This window comes from Anguilla anguilla, chromosome 6, assembly GCF_013347855.1.
Source record: "Anguilla anguilla isolate fAngAng1 chromosome 6, fAngAng1.pri, whole genome shotgun sequence".
Classification (NCBI taxonomy): Eukaryota; Metazoa; Chordata; class Actinopteri; order Anguilliformes; family Anguillidae; genus Anguilla; species Anguilla anguilla.
In genome coordinates this window covers 7,968,842-7,982,165 of record NC_049206.1, presented here as the reverse complement: position 1 = coordinate 7,982,165, position 13,324 = coordinate 7,968,842, and the positions used below count along the sequence as shown (strand labels likewise).

The 13,324-nt window shown below is 45.5% G+C and overlaps 1 protein-coding gene across 1 annotated transcript in view; it reads right to left on the bottom strand.

The window, feature by feature from the left end:
* ptch2 (patched 2) overlaps positions 1-12,129 on the bottom strand; it is a 40,527-nt gene extending 28,398 nt beyond the window's left edge. Inside the window, exons 1-2 of the mRNA XM_035420802.1 lie at positions 11,589-12,129; positions 8,387-8,579 (exon numbers count right to left, since the gene is read on the bottom strand). Of these exons, the coding sequence (XP_035276693.1) occupies positions 8,387-8,579; positions 11,589-11,735 (340 nt within the window). The 5' untranslated portion in view covers positions 11,736-12,129. The remainder of the gene's footprint in view (positions 1-8,386; positions 8,580-11,588) is intronic.
* Between the last annotated feature and the right edge of the window lie 1,195 nt (positions 12,130-13,324).

Sequence of the window (13,324 nt, the reverse complement as noted above, 5' to 3'; positions counted from 1 at the left end):
ATTTCCAATTTTCCCATTCGCTGAACTTCCTCTGTTACAGTGCGCTGCCAAGGCGCGTGAAATTCGACTGGAAATATCAAATTAGATGTGGGATTTCATACGCTATTGGAATTACACAGACAGACATGCAATAGAGAGTTGTAATAGGAATTTTCCTTGGCTACACTTCAGTACTGGGGCACACTAATATTGAATCAAGATTCTATGGTCATTACCCCGCTCTGAAAAAGTAAAAAAAAAATGCATTGGTTTGGCACTAAAATAGGAATATTAGCGTTATGGCACCACAAAGTTGTTTTTTCTACAAGTCATACAAGCAAATGACTTGTGAAGACTAGTCATTATTTTGTGGCAAGTTTCGTGGAAAGAAATGAAGCATGTTATTAATTAGCGATACCAGACCCCCCCGTCCCCCCCGTCCCCCCCACCCCACTTCCCACACACACACCCACTGGAGTTATTTTCCACCTACACCGACGCTAATCAATTTGAGCCGACGGTCAATTTCATTTGGCCGAAAGTACCGCTGAAAGGCCGTCTTAATCAATCCCAGAGACGGGGAGTTTGCTCACGGAGGCGGATCAAAGCGGGCCGGTGCGCGATATCTACCGCCGTCCCGCCCCGCGCACTCCGCCTGGCGGGTCACCCCAGGACCAATGAATCAACCTCACGGGCACGGCCCCCGCACCCTAGAGAGGAGCAGACCCCCCCCCCCCCCTTCCTCCCCAGAAACCCCTTTGCCTTTTGGTCAAAGCCCCTTGCCCACCCCGCCGGGCCCCGGACAGGGGATGATAATGATGACGATGACGCGTTGGCGGGTTGAGCTCGGGGCCCGGGGCCCGGGGCCGGAGCGCACCAGCCAGCTGCGGGCCCCGGTGCGCTCCGCGGGGCCCCCGGCCACCTTGGCAGTGTTGTGGGCCAGATTAGCTGGATTAAGAGGCCACTGAAAGAACCCATGCAGCTCTGGAGGAAGTGGCACTAGAGAGAGTCCTGAAAGAAGGGCCCTTTTAGTCCCCACCCCTTTTACCTGTTTCAGCCGCCGGAGCACAACAGCGCAGGGATACGCACTGAGACACACGCGCGGGCACACGCTTGCACGCACCCACGCAACCACGCACGCACACGCATACTCACGCACCCACGCACGCACACGCATACTCACACACCCACGCACACACACGCATACTCACACACCCATGCACGCACACGCATACTCACACACCCACGCATGCACACGCATACTCACACACCCACGCACGCACACGCACACACGCATACTCACGCACCCACACACCCACGCACGCACACGCATACTCACGCACCCACGCACGCACGCATGCACACGCATATGCACACTCACATGCATGCACACGCGCACACAAACATACACACATGCATACATACGTGCGCACACACACACACACACACACACACACACAGAGCACACGCATAAAAAGTTACATTAGTCCAGCTCTATAGATTGGGACCTGTAACACCCCCAACCAGCCCACCCCACCCCACCCCACCCCACCCAACCCCATTCATCTTATCCTTTACACCACCCACTCCCCCCTCCTCCTCCCCCCCCCCCCCCCCCAGCTTTTGTCATCCTTAAAGAAAATCAGGCTTCCCTGGAAACACTTTCAGGAACACATTACAAAAACAAGAGGGGGAAAGATCTGGCCCTCGCACAGCAAAAAAACACTCTTTTAAAATAAATCTTTTAGCGCCCCGCTCGCTGCTGCCGTACCCCCCCCTACTACCAGCCGCACCTCCCTGTCTCAGCAGAATTAAGTGGCAGATGGGATTCCACCTCAGCACCCCACAGAAAGAACTCAGACTGCTGGAGAATGAATGTGGGCTTTTGTCATTCCCCTCCTGAATGTCTTTCAGATGTTTCCCCAACAAACAAGGGGAACAAATAAAGTGAAACAACAAAAGCAAAAGGAGCCTTTTTCTTAACAAATGAAACTATGCAAAACAGGAGTTGGGTTTTTGGGGGTGTAGGGTGGGGGGTGGGGTTGGGGGTTGGTTCTATACCTCAACCGTAGGATTACTGTATGTGTACGCGCATGTATGTGTGTGTGTGTGTGTGTGTGTGTCAGAGGATGAGAGAGAGAGAAAGAGAGAGACTAAACAAGAGAGTGAAAGAAGAAGAGAGAAAAAGACTCAATTACTGGGAAGGTTGGAGAATTTGACCCCATCCAAGAAAAAAAGAACAAATAAATAAATAAACAATTCAAAATAAGATGAATTTAGACATTTATGTTAGGGAAAAGTGGTATGGTTAAGTTGAAAAAAAAAAAACAAGACGAAATATAAAATTAAAACAAAAAATACTGTTCGGTCAGGACCTATTCAGACCTGATACTTCTGTCAGCGTTGACATAAATTTCCACTGGTGTTGGCATTTAGGCACTGACCATTTCCATATGTATAGCCTTGCCTGTACTAATTATGCTAATCATCCCCAGTGTTGGCTGCTGTGAAAAATGGTCACATTAGGCACTCCAGTGGCTGTTAATGCAGCTTAATGTGTGGTTGAAACATACATTCATCCCTTGGTGAAAGGCAAAATTTTTCCACATTGCTGGTTTCATTCAGACCAGAAATGAATTTATTGAGCCCAAGGGCTGTTTTTTTTTTTTTTTTTTCTCCCCGGAGCACCAAGAAAATGTTTTTCTTCCTTCTCTTTTTTTTTTTTTGGAGGGGGCAAATGGTGCAGAGGGAAAAAACGGGCAAAATCCTACCCAAAAAGGTGACTGGTGTCGCTTTATTTGACGCGAACCAAAGAGAACTATCTTTCTTCGCAGGAAATAAAAACTGTCAAAATGGGCGCAACAGAGCTTTCCATAAGATGTGAAAACAGTTTTTTTTTCTTTTTTTGGGGGGGGATGGGCGGAGTGGGGAGGTTTAGGAAAAAATCTCATATTTTAAAAAAATCTCATATGTCGATATTTTGAAACAATCAGTAAATGCAGGAAAACGATCTCATCAAGTGTAAGTTGATGCACGCTAATCTGCTAACAGTTTTACCTCCACATACAACAGGCATTTACCCATGGAAAATAAACATGTTACAATGTACGATACATAAATTAATTCCCAAAAATCCTATGCTTCAATGTTTATAGTACCTTTCCATAGGATTCAACCTCTGGGCAATGTCTTTCTCAAGAGGTTAATCCACACAGAGAACTGTAGAGAACAGAACACAGCAAATTTGGGCAGCTAACAGTGCAGGAGACATGGTCAGTGCTGAACCGAACCGTCCCACGTTCAGACTCAATTCATTTTCAAAAAATGTGAAGCTGGCTAAGTATATTTTTTGAACTAGCCTAGCCATACCTCTGGAGGACTGGGGAGGGGGGTGGGGGCTGGGCTGCAGTTGTGATGGTGGGGAATGAGGAGGGGAGGAGGGGTGGAGGGGTGGAGGGGAGGGGGGGGAGAGGGGGGTGGGGGTGGTGAAATAAACATTTTCATCTGACCCAGGCTGACTCTGGTCTTGTTTGTTCTTTCTGCTGGTGAGGTCTGTGCCTCGGCAGTTAGAGTTTATTTATGTAGCTGGGGCCCTGTGGTTTGCCATTCACCTCCAATAATGCTTCATAGAGCTTTCTTTCTCTTCTGTCGGGGCCCGCACTGGAAGACTGTGTATTTTTTAATGAATTATTGCATTTACTTCGCTTTTCTTTTTTTTCATTCTTTTTTTTTTTTGTTTTTTTTGTTGTTTGGACGACCTGGCTGCGATCGCAGGCCGACGTATCTGCAGGTTTTCCCTCCGAAAAAAAAAGCCGGGGCTTGTTCCAGGCCCTTCTGCACGGAAAGGTGCTCGCAGCCCCTCCAGATGGAGGGATGGAGCCCTCCATTCATGCGGTCTGTATGCGCATGAAAGGAAGAGAGGGCCTCTTCTCTCTTTCTTCTACGACACAGTCTCATTATAAAACACACAGAGGCCTACTACCAACACATCGCCGTCCGCCTCGCGGAGTATTTACTCAGCTTGCCCGTGTGTACATTCCTGTCAAGTTCACCTCACGCAACCAAAAAAAATGAAAAAGAGACTACGAAAACGTAGAAGAAGAAAAATTAATCAGTAAAATATGCACTAAACTGGCAATAAAAAACATTTTAATTCAGTGCTGAAAGAGTTTCTTTGTTAATGTTTGGATTTTTGTCAGTCTTTTATAATGACCTACTTATTTGCTAAATTTCATCTGATATTTGCTTTTGTTTGTACAGAAATAAAGACTTGTTTAATGTTCCCAAACTATTCAACCATTTTTTTTTCCTATTGTGAACCAATGTAAATTAGCACTCATTCCCAGCTCGAAAAAAGTTCAGCCATTCACTTCATCTTTTCTCAGTTCTCAGACCCTCAGATCTAGCTACTCTTCCATTTTGCAAAATCCATCAGATGTAGAGGTGGATAAACCAGGAGGTCGAATACAGTGCTCCTCTTCTGATTGGCAGTTTGTCAACACGAAATACCCCCACCCCCCAAAGACATGCAGGGAAGCAGAAATTCCCATATGAATCTCCGTGACATTGAAGCAATGTCACAGATTTGGGCCCAGGGATGGACCAGGAGCTTGGGGGGGGGGGGGGTGATGCTTCCTGATCTTGACAAAGCACATGTAATCAACTGATTTTCTTTCAGTTTTTTTCCCAGTATCTTTTCAATTACAGCAACCTATCCAGAGCAGGCCACTACTATTATCAAAACAACACCAGCATTCCAGAAGATGCTCCACTGTTCATGCCTTGAAGTCGCACAGTCTACTTTCCCAAGCCTGATTTGTCAGTGTGCTTCCGGCATTCCAGGTACCAAAGAGAGTGTGATGTCCTAATATAATGTGTCCTGGGACAGGAGACACAATTTGTCGCATTTAGTAGCCCAATGTGGTAGGCTAGGTCCTATAATTTCTCCCCAGCACTCTCTCTCTCTCTCTCTCTCTCTCTCTCTCACTCCCCCACACTCCTCTTTCTTCCTCTTTTCTTCCTCTAGACAATACGTTTAGAGTCCCATTCTCCCCAAAACTCTGTCCATTCATCCTTGCAGCCCCGCAAATTCTTTCTCTGTGTCCTTGATTCTCACCCCTCGTCGCCCCAAAAAACCGTCCCGTTTTCTACCCCAAACACCGCCCCCCCCCCCCCCCCCGCTTTTTTCCCCTTAACCGCGCGTACTCCATGCCACAATGTTTACAGGGGGGGAAGGCTCAAAACTGAACTGCCACAAACAACGAAAAAAAAACAGAAAAAACACACATCATCCGGGTGGAATTCCTTCCGCGAGCAACAAGCTGTACCCAATTAAAAAATTCAAGCCCGCAACGCTGGCTGGAAAGAACAGGACTGCCATGTTCCCAGCCAGAGACAAGGACTCGGTCGCATAGGACGCTCCCTGTTTTTAGACGCCCTCCCAGTCACTGGACTCCCCCACCCCTCTGCCCCCCCCCCCCCCCCCCCCCTCCAAAAAAAAAACAAAAACAAAAAACCAAACAAAACAAAACAAAAAAAGAAGACACACAGTTGCCAAACTACGATGGTGTTGGTTGGGATCAAAAGTATCTCCGCAGTGGTGCTAAAGAGCAACAACATTGGCGTCTCCGCACGGCCTGTTCCTGGGGTTCACGCGTCGTATTGGGGGGGGGGGGGGCTAGAAGGAAGCAATTAAGAAAAATATCCTGGTGGTCTTGCTTCACACGCCGAGCATCGACGCTGGATGGCGAGCGTGATGGCGGCTGAGACAGTGGGGGGGGGGGGGGGGGGGGGCGAAATGGGCAAATGTGGCCTTCTGCGAATATGACGGGGGCATATGCTCCCCGAAAACCACAGCTGGGGGGCGCGAGTGACTCCACCTTGTGCACCGACCGAACCACCTCAGAAGTGTCGCGCGGAGGGCGGGGGGCAAAAAAAACAGGAAACGAAGCCGAAAAATTCAGTGGACACGCAATAAACGGCCAACCCGTTCCCTCCGACACCTCCAAAAAACGCAAAGCCACCACACTCAGGCCTAGTCAGAAGGTCTGGTCAGGATATGCACTCATGCTGACTGGATTCATTGAACAGGAATGTCATCAAAAAGCCCACCTCAGTGTTAGTCACTGTCAGAAGCGTATTTTCAAAGCCTAATGAAGTATTTAATGATGAAGGCAAGATCACACCAAGTACTAGATGTAAATCTGCAAATACAAGCAGTGTGAATTCCTCGTTTATTAGTAATAGCATGTGGGTTATATTATTAAGAGTAATGAAGTAACCACATTTATGCTCATGACACTCTCGATGTTAGCCAAATCCCCAAGCAGTGTGTTTGACTAGAAAAGTAATAATTACTCAGGTAACTTTTGAGTTTTTAAGCACTTCAAAGCTCACAGAAATAGCCAGGTTGAAGGCCTCAAACACTTCCTAAATATGCGCAGAAAACAAGCAAAGCTTGTCTTTGTATGACACTGTGCAAATTAATTGCTAATGAATTGCTTTCGGTACTTCAGAAGAAAGTCTTACATTCACACTTTGTAGTGCAGAATTTATATGTACAACAACCTCCTTTTCAGACTCCCCTAAGAGAATATATCACTCTTTTTCTCATGCGAGTGTGTGTATGCATGTTTGTGTGCATGCGTGTGTGTGTGTGCGTGTGCGTGTGTGTGTGTGTGTGTGAGAACTAACCTCTTCTTGTTACCAAACCACTTACTCTCCATTCAGCTTTGAGCAGCTTTGTCAATGGGCTATTGGGGGAAACAACGCAGGCAGAAACTTTAGAAACCAAGGGCCTGCCTCTTAAAGGCACAGCGTCCCTTTTCAGCTATTTCTCGTGTTGTCCTCGGATTTCCTCGGCCGACGTCCGCTTTAAAACAACACACAATTCCTGCAGCCGCATCTGAATGTTTCCCTCACCCGAGACCCTTAACTCTCCGTCGACGTTGCTGCCAGGGAGGAGAGGCACGAAAGCCCGCCAGGCGCGTACGAGACAAGCAAATGAGGGATCGCCGAACAACCAGACCAAAACAGCGCAAACCACTAACTAACCTACCAAAAAAAAACAAAAAACAAGTTTTCAGGGGCACGGCAACGGGGCGCGCTGACATTTTAAAATAAAACTCCGGCAGACAAACGACGAGCCCCTTTCTGCTTTACCCCGGCAAAAGGGTTAAGATTTAAATAAACAGCAAAATGCGGCAGGGAAGATTTTTAAAAAAACAAACAAAAAAAAAAAACGAAGGTCTGTTTATGTTACAACTGCTGTGACTCTTTTAGTGTGTGCAAAACAGGTGGGTAAACTTCAGCGGCATTCACTGCTTTTTTTTTTTTGTTAAAGAAAGGGGGTGCCTTTATTGTTGAATGGAATCCAAGAATAGTTGAGGACCACACAGGGAGGGAAAAGGGGGGAGGGGGGGGGGGGTTAAGGGGAGGGGGAGGGGGGGTGGTGGTGGGGGGCGGGGGGGTTGGGTCAGGGCCTCAAAGATGGCTAACGATTCACAGAGCCCATCTGCTCCTGGGATCAGGAGCACGCCGAAAGCCTGGGGGGCTTAGAAGGAATTCGGCAGTGTGAAAACCAAATAAAACCCGTCAGCCCCAGCCTGCCCGGAAAGAGCGCAGATAAGGGAGACGAACAGAGACGGACGTCAAATAAATAAATAAATAAATAAATAAATAAATAAATGAATGAATGAATGAAAAGTAGAGTGAGAGACAGAGGGAGAGAGAGAATGAGTGAGAGAGTGTGTGTGTGTGAGAGAGACGGAGAATGAGTGCGAGAGAGGGGGGGAGAGAGAGAGAGAGAGAGAGAGAGAGAGGGAGAGAAGAGCCGCCACAAACAATACAAGCCGACCAGAGAACAAGAGAAGGCATGCATGTGCAAGGGAAAAAATAAGATACGGAATACCTGAGCCACCGAAACCAAACAACTACATATCCCAGAGGACTTGTTATCCAACAAGACAAAAAAAAGCCATCGTGTATACTGTAAAGAATTATTATATTTTTGTTCTTTCATGAAAATTATTATAATTTTTTTAAAATTCCAACCACAAAGATCAAGCATGACAGCCCACATTTTGCAACTTGACAAGAAAGTGATTGACAACTTGACCACCAATGACAAATGGTTAACTCTTACCCCCCCCCTCCCCATCCACCCACCCAGGCACCCAGCCACCCACCACACTCCCTAAAAAAAGACCACAAGCGCAGATTAACTAAGATGGCATCCTGTGTCTTTCCTGGCCCCCCACCTTGATGGCATAAAGTGCGCAGGCCTGTTCCTCACCACAACCCCAACCAACCAAGCAACACCCCCCCCCCCCTCCCCCACCCACCCACCCACCCACCCACCACCACCACCATGCCACCCAATCGCAGAAACCGATGCTGACGGACTCACCTTCCACCCAGAGCTGCTCGATGTCCGTCTCGATGGCGGCGACCCGCAGGCCCACCGACAGGGCGCCGAACACCAGCAGGCCGACGAACAGGACTTTACCGCAGTGCCGCTGGATCTGACACCCCAGAGAAAAGAGGAGGGCCTGGAACCGGGCCCGAATCCACAACGGGGCCTTCTGCCCCACGGCCTTCCCCTGAGAGAGCCGGAGTAGGGGGGTTGGGGGGGGGGGGGGAGGGGGCGGTGGTGAAGGGGAAGGAGGAAAAACACACAAATATGCGCCGGGGTGTTATTGGAGAAAAACACGCTGGTCGTCTTTGTGGCAGGCAAATACACTGAAGCCCTTCATTATAAACAATGTGTGCAGTCCATATGCTTTCCATATGAACACACATACATCTCTTCTCCTTACCAAAATAGGCTACTTAAACCTTCTTAAACATAAAAAAATGACTGTTAGCATTAATAGCTATTTTGTTTTCTGGAACAGAGAGCTTGACCCCTACAGTGTCTACACATGTAACAGCCCCCACCCCCAAAGAAGACACACAAAAAAATGCATTCACCTATTGTGAGTGTCTGCATGAGAGTTGAGCTGCCATGCTCTAATGTAACTTCTGACATTGTTAGAATGTTTGAAAAGAGACTGTTCTTTTTGAAAATATATTACACTCAACATAGCCTATGTATTTCGCCATTACTGGTCACACGACACAATTTTTGAAGGTCTTCTGCCATTGTTCGTGCTCTAGAAGAGCTGGTACTATCTCTGCACAGTGTGGGCTATATTCATGGAGAGAAGCTCAAATCCATGGCTTACGCTGAACTAGAACTGCCAATCAACTGGAATTACGTCATTACTCCACAGTAACACACCCGTGGCTCCTCCAGAGAGTCTAAAGAAATTGCTTGTCTATCTGAAAATATTTTTACCTCCATTTCGCCTTCCTGACCTATATGACAATTCTCAGTTATTAAAGGATAACTTTTTGATATTGATATGTTTTTTTTCTCTTTTTCCTATTTAATTTGGTTTGACAAAGTTAAACATTCATGTGAAAAGTCAGGAAAATAATCTGTTTTTCTATGGCATTGTCAGTCCACAGATTTTTCTTTGCTTTTTTGCAGACTATGACTCAATTGATCTCTCACTTCACACTCATCACATTATGACAGGGATCTGGCCAGGGTGATGCGAGCTCTTGAACGGGATTAACCATTTACGAGATGTGGAGTGATGAAGCCTAACGATAGATCGGTTTGCACGGCATCTGTGGCTGCCGCATGAAAGTCTGCTCATTTTTCATCCATTCTAGTCTCTCGTCTCCAGGGCCATCACCTGAAAATCTCCAGCAGCTTGACAGCCTGACAGGATCTCTAACTGTATTCTATCCAGATTTCCAAACTGGACAGCACTTTTACTTTTTTTACACTATCTTCGAAACAAGCTCAAGAGCCTTCCTTGTACACAGTACAAATGAGCATCACCACAGTGAAGTAAGAGGAAGATGTCTCCAGATATTCCAAATTCCAACTGGAATTTAACGCAGTTGACATTCAGAACATCAACTTTTTCAGATCAGAAAGGCTGTTCCACAGGTTTTTTAACATCCTTCTTTCTTACAGTAGACCAGGGGAACCACAGAGGTTGATTCATTGTGAGGAAAAACCTCTGACTTCCGATGGTCTACTGTGCGGGATGTAGAGGCCTGACCCAACCGGGATCATACAGAGTGCATTTTGGTTTGGATTTGAGACCTTCTGAGGACAACTTCCCGCCACTGATACATGTTCAAAGGGTTACAGTACTAGAAATCATCGATACTGCCGGAAGATGAAGCCGGCCAGTTTTTCAGTTTACATCATCCCGAATCTATCCCTTGCATTGTGCTCTGTCCATGACTACAGGCCCCAGTCTTTGATGTCTATTTACCTCCCAAGCTTCACCAGACTTCTTAAAACGAACAACCACTGAGAGATGGCAATGCAGCCAATTGTCTATTCCTCTTGGTTACTTATATCTGTCCCTGGTCGTCAGATCAGTAAGTACACCGAAACTAGGTCACTTTAATTAACTGTCTGGTCATGACTGCCATTGAACCCAATGGCCATTCACGTTTTGTTTTAACACTGAACGTCAAAATGAAATTGTCTGAAAATTCACCTGACTGTGTAGTGTGTCGAACATTTTACGGCGGTTGATTTCAGTGGTGACGATATTGTCAGTAGAAGCTCACGTGTTATTATTTGAAGGTGATTACATTTTTCCATAAACACACCACTCTGTGTCTGTGTGAGTTGTAACACAATGCAATACGGAGTTAGCCGTAATGCATAATGTTATATTACGTTATAAATTCTCCTCAGTTAAATTTCTAACCTTTACTTTAAGTTTCAGTGCACCTCATGTCGCCGTACTCAGCCATTTCCAATTATTCAAAAAATAGAGTACTTATCAACAGACAAGTAAACTGTGTCCTGATATATTTAAATGTAGCCTACAGTTGTACTCAGATGACCAAAACAATTCTGAACGCTGTTTCTGGTACAGTGAACTACAGGAACATGGATTTCTATTTCACTCGGCAGTTTTGACACATATCCAAAAGGTTCCTGCGCTTCATTGATGCTTTGTCAGATAAAACTTAATCAGTGAATTCCTCAGTAAGACCCACCACATCTTCAAAAATACGATACAGGCTTCTAAGGAATCTGCCGTTTTTTTCTTTCAAATTTAAAATACAAATAGCATTATTGACAAATGCAAAGAAAACATCGGAATGTGTTTCAATGCTACTACGCACAGTGTAGTTATTGCCATCTAAACAAGTCCAAGTTAAAACTGTAGGAAAAACTTCCATTACCGGTGCGAAAGAAGCGTGTACGCGTTTTACACCGTATTATTCCGCCAAGTTAACAGTTGTGGGAAAAAGTCTGAAAGCACTGAATATTGAGGTGAACTAACGTCTAACGTATGTGGGAGAAAAGCTTAAACACGTTATAACCGAACAGAGACAAGCTATGACATTCACGGACTTCCCAGGCAAACCATTTAGCTACTTCATCATTTTTAACAGTTAATCACATTTTCAAAATACGAAATTAAAACGCTTCTTCTCACGTGCTCGGCTCGGAAAGCATATACAATAATATATAACTAAATAGGCTACTTTGTGCAGTGTTTCCAAGAGAAGTGTTTTGTCACCTTAGAAATCTGTTTTAATGCGAAAGCAGCGTGGCAGTAACTGGGTCTCCGGAGCAGATCCGAGTTCGCGGCCGGCGGGGAACGCGTATAACTTGGGGGTAAATCTCCAAAAACACCGGCCCCTGGGACTCTGGGATCCGAGGCCATAGTCCAAACAAGAAAACGAAGCGCACAAGAAAGCGATGAAGAACAAACGCTGCGAATTCAGCAATAGAAATAATAATCCAAGAAGAACAAGCGCATCCAGCGGGTAAAAGTTTAAAGAATATTTTCTAGTCTTTCCTTGAGCCAAAGTCTTGCAACTCCATCCCAACATTATGTGTCCAAATCCTGATAGATCCTTCAGTTTTCATTCGTCCTGATAGCTTGTAAAACAAAGTTTTAAACCAGAGGAAAGTCTCGAGCAGATCTCTAAGTCTGCTTCTGATCCCGTTGCAGTAACATTTGGAGAAGAGAGCCCCTTTGCAAATCCTGAAAAGGGTGGTTTGATGGAAAAGTGCTCTGGTTCTCATTGGCCAAGGAAGAGGCAAATTACTTTGCAAACATCTCCTATTATTAGCTGCTAAGCAACAGCTCGCCAAAGTGGAGAGAGAGGGAGACCACCCAGGCAGTCCTTCAAATCATCGAGGGGAGGGGGAGAGCGAGGGGGCGTCAGAGAGAGGAACTCTTTCAATAAACCGAGCACACTGCTGCCCTGCTCTGCACATTTCCAAATGCTCCAAGTCGCTTTTTAAGAAGCAATCGCACATACCATCTATTGATACAACAGATCCTGCAATATTCTTTTACGTTCCGCAAACTGATAGAAAACAAAAGTGAATGAAAAAAAAAAAACACAGCACAATTTATCCGCGCGTTATGTCGAAGTCTATAAAATAACTTCTACACGAAGAATTAGAAAAAAAGTTACATTTCTTTAGGACTAAAAATACACCATACATCCAGCTTATTCGCGCGAGGAGCATGAACCTATGTTCAACGCTGGCAGAAAATTCTTAATTATTTCGTTATAGGCTATCGTGTGTACTTTTTAAATTGTACTACATTTTAAGTGAGTAAATGGATATGTACACGGTGAGACGAAATGCAGTCTACACTTCTGAAGATTTTTCCCCCTCAAATAGAGGCTAATTTAATTTAACATATACGATAACAAATTTGATCTACCAAAAGGCTCGTGTTGTCACTTCATTTACCAGAAAGTGCACGTTTCGCAGGTGGGGTCCGCTCTATCGCAAATAGCAAAGGATTAACCAGACCTGCATCCACGGTTCCCTTTTATAGGATTATTTACACTTACAATTACCGAGGTCTAGTTGTCACGGAGAATATCCCCTACATTTGAACTCAAATGGCACCGTGGTGCTGTTTGCCTGCACAGCAGTATGGCAGCATGTGTGGTACAGTACTATAGAATTATCACAGGGAAACTGTACCCCCACTGGGCATTAATTGCCTCTAATGGGTCTAGACTACTCCGTTACAATTCCCAGGTAGTCAATTGTTCCAGCTGTCATAGTTGCCCAATATAGTACTGTTTCAGAGAAACATCATGTAACTCTTCGTGTATTGATCTCAGAACTGGATCTCAGTCAAGGAACGTATCAGTCATGTTTGGAGTTTACATGACTGATACATGTCACTAATGTTTTAAAGAGCTTTTTAAAAGGGTTTCATTATAAGAACGTAAGACATATTTCATGCCAAGTTTTTTTTTTTTTGGTCCCAATATGCAT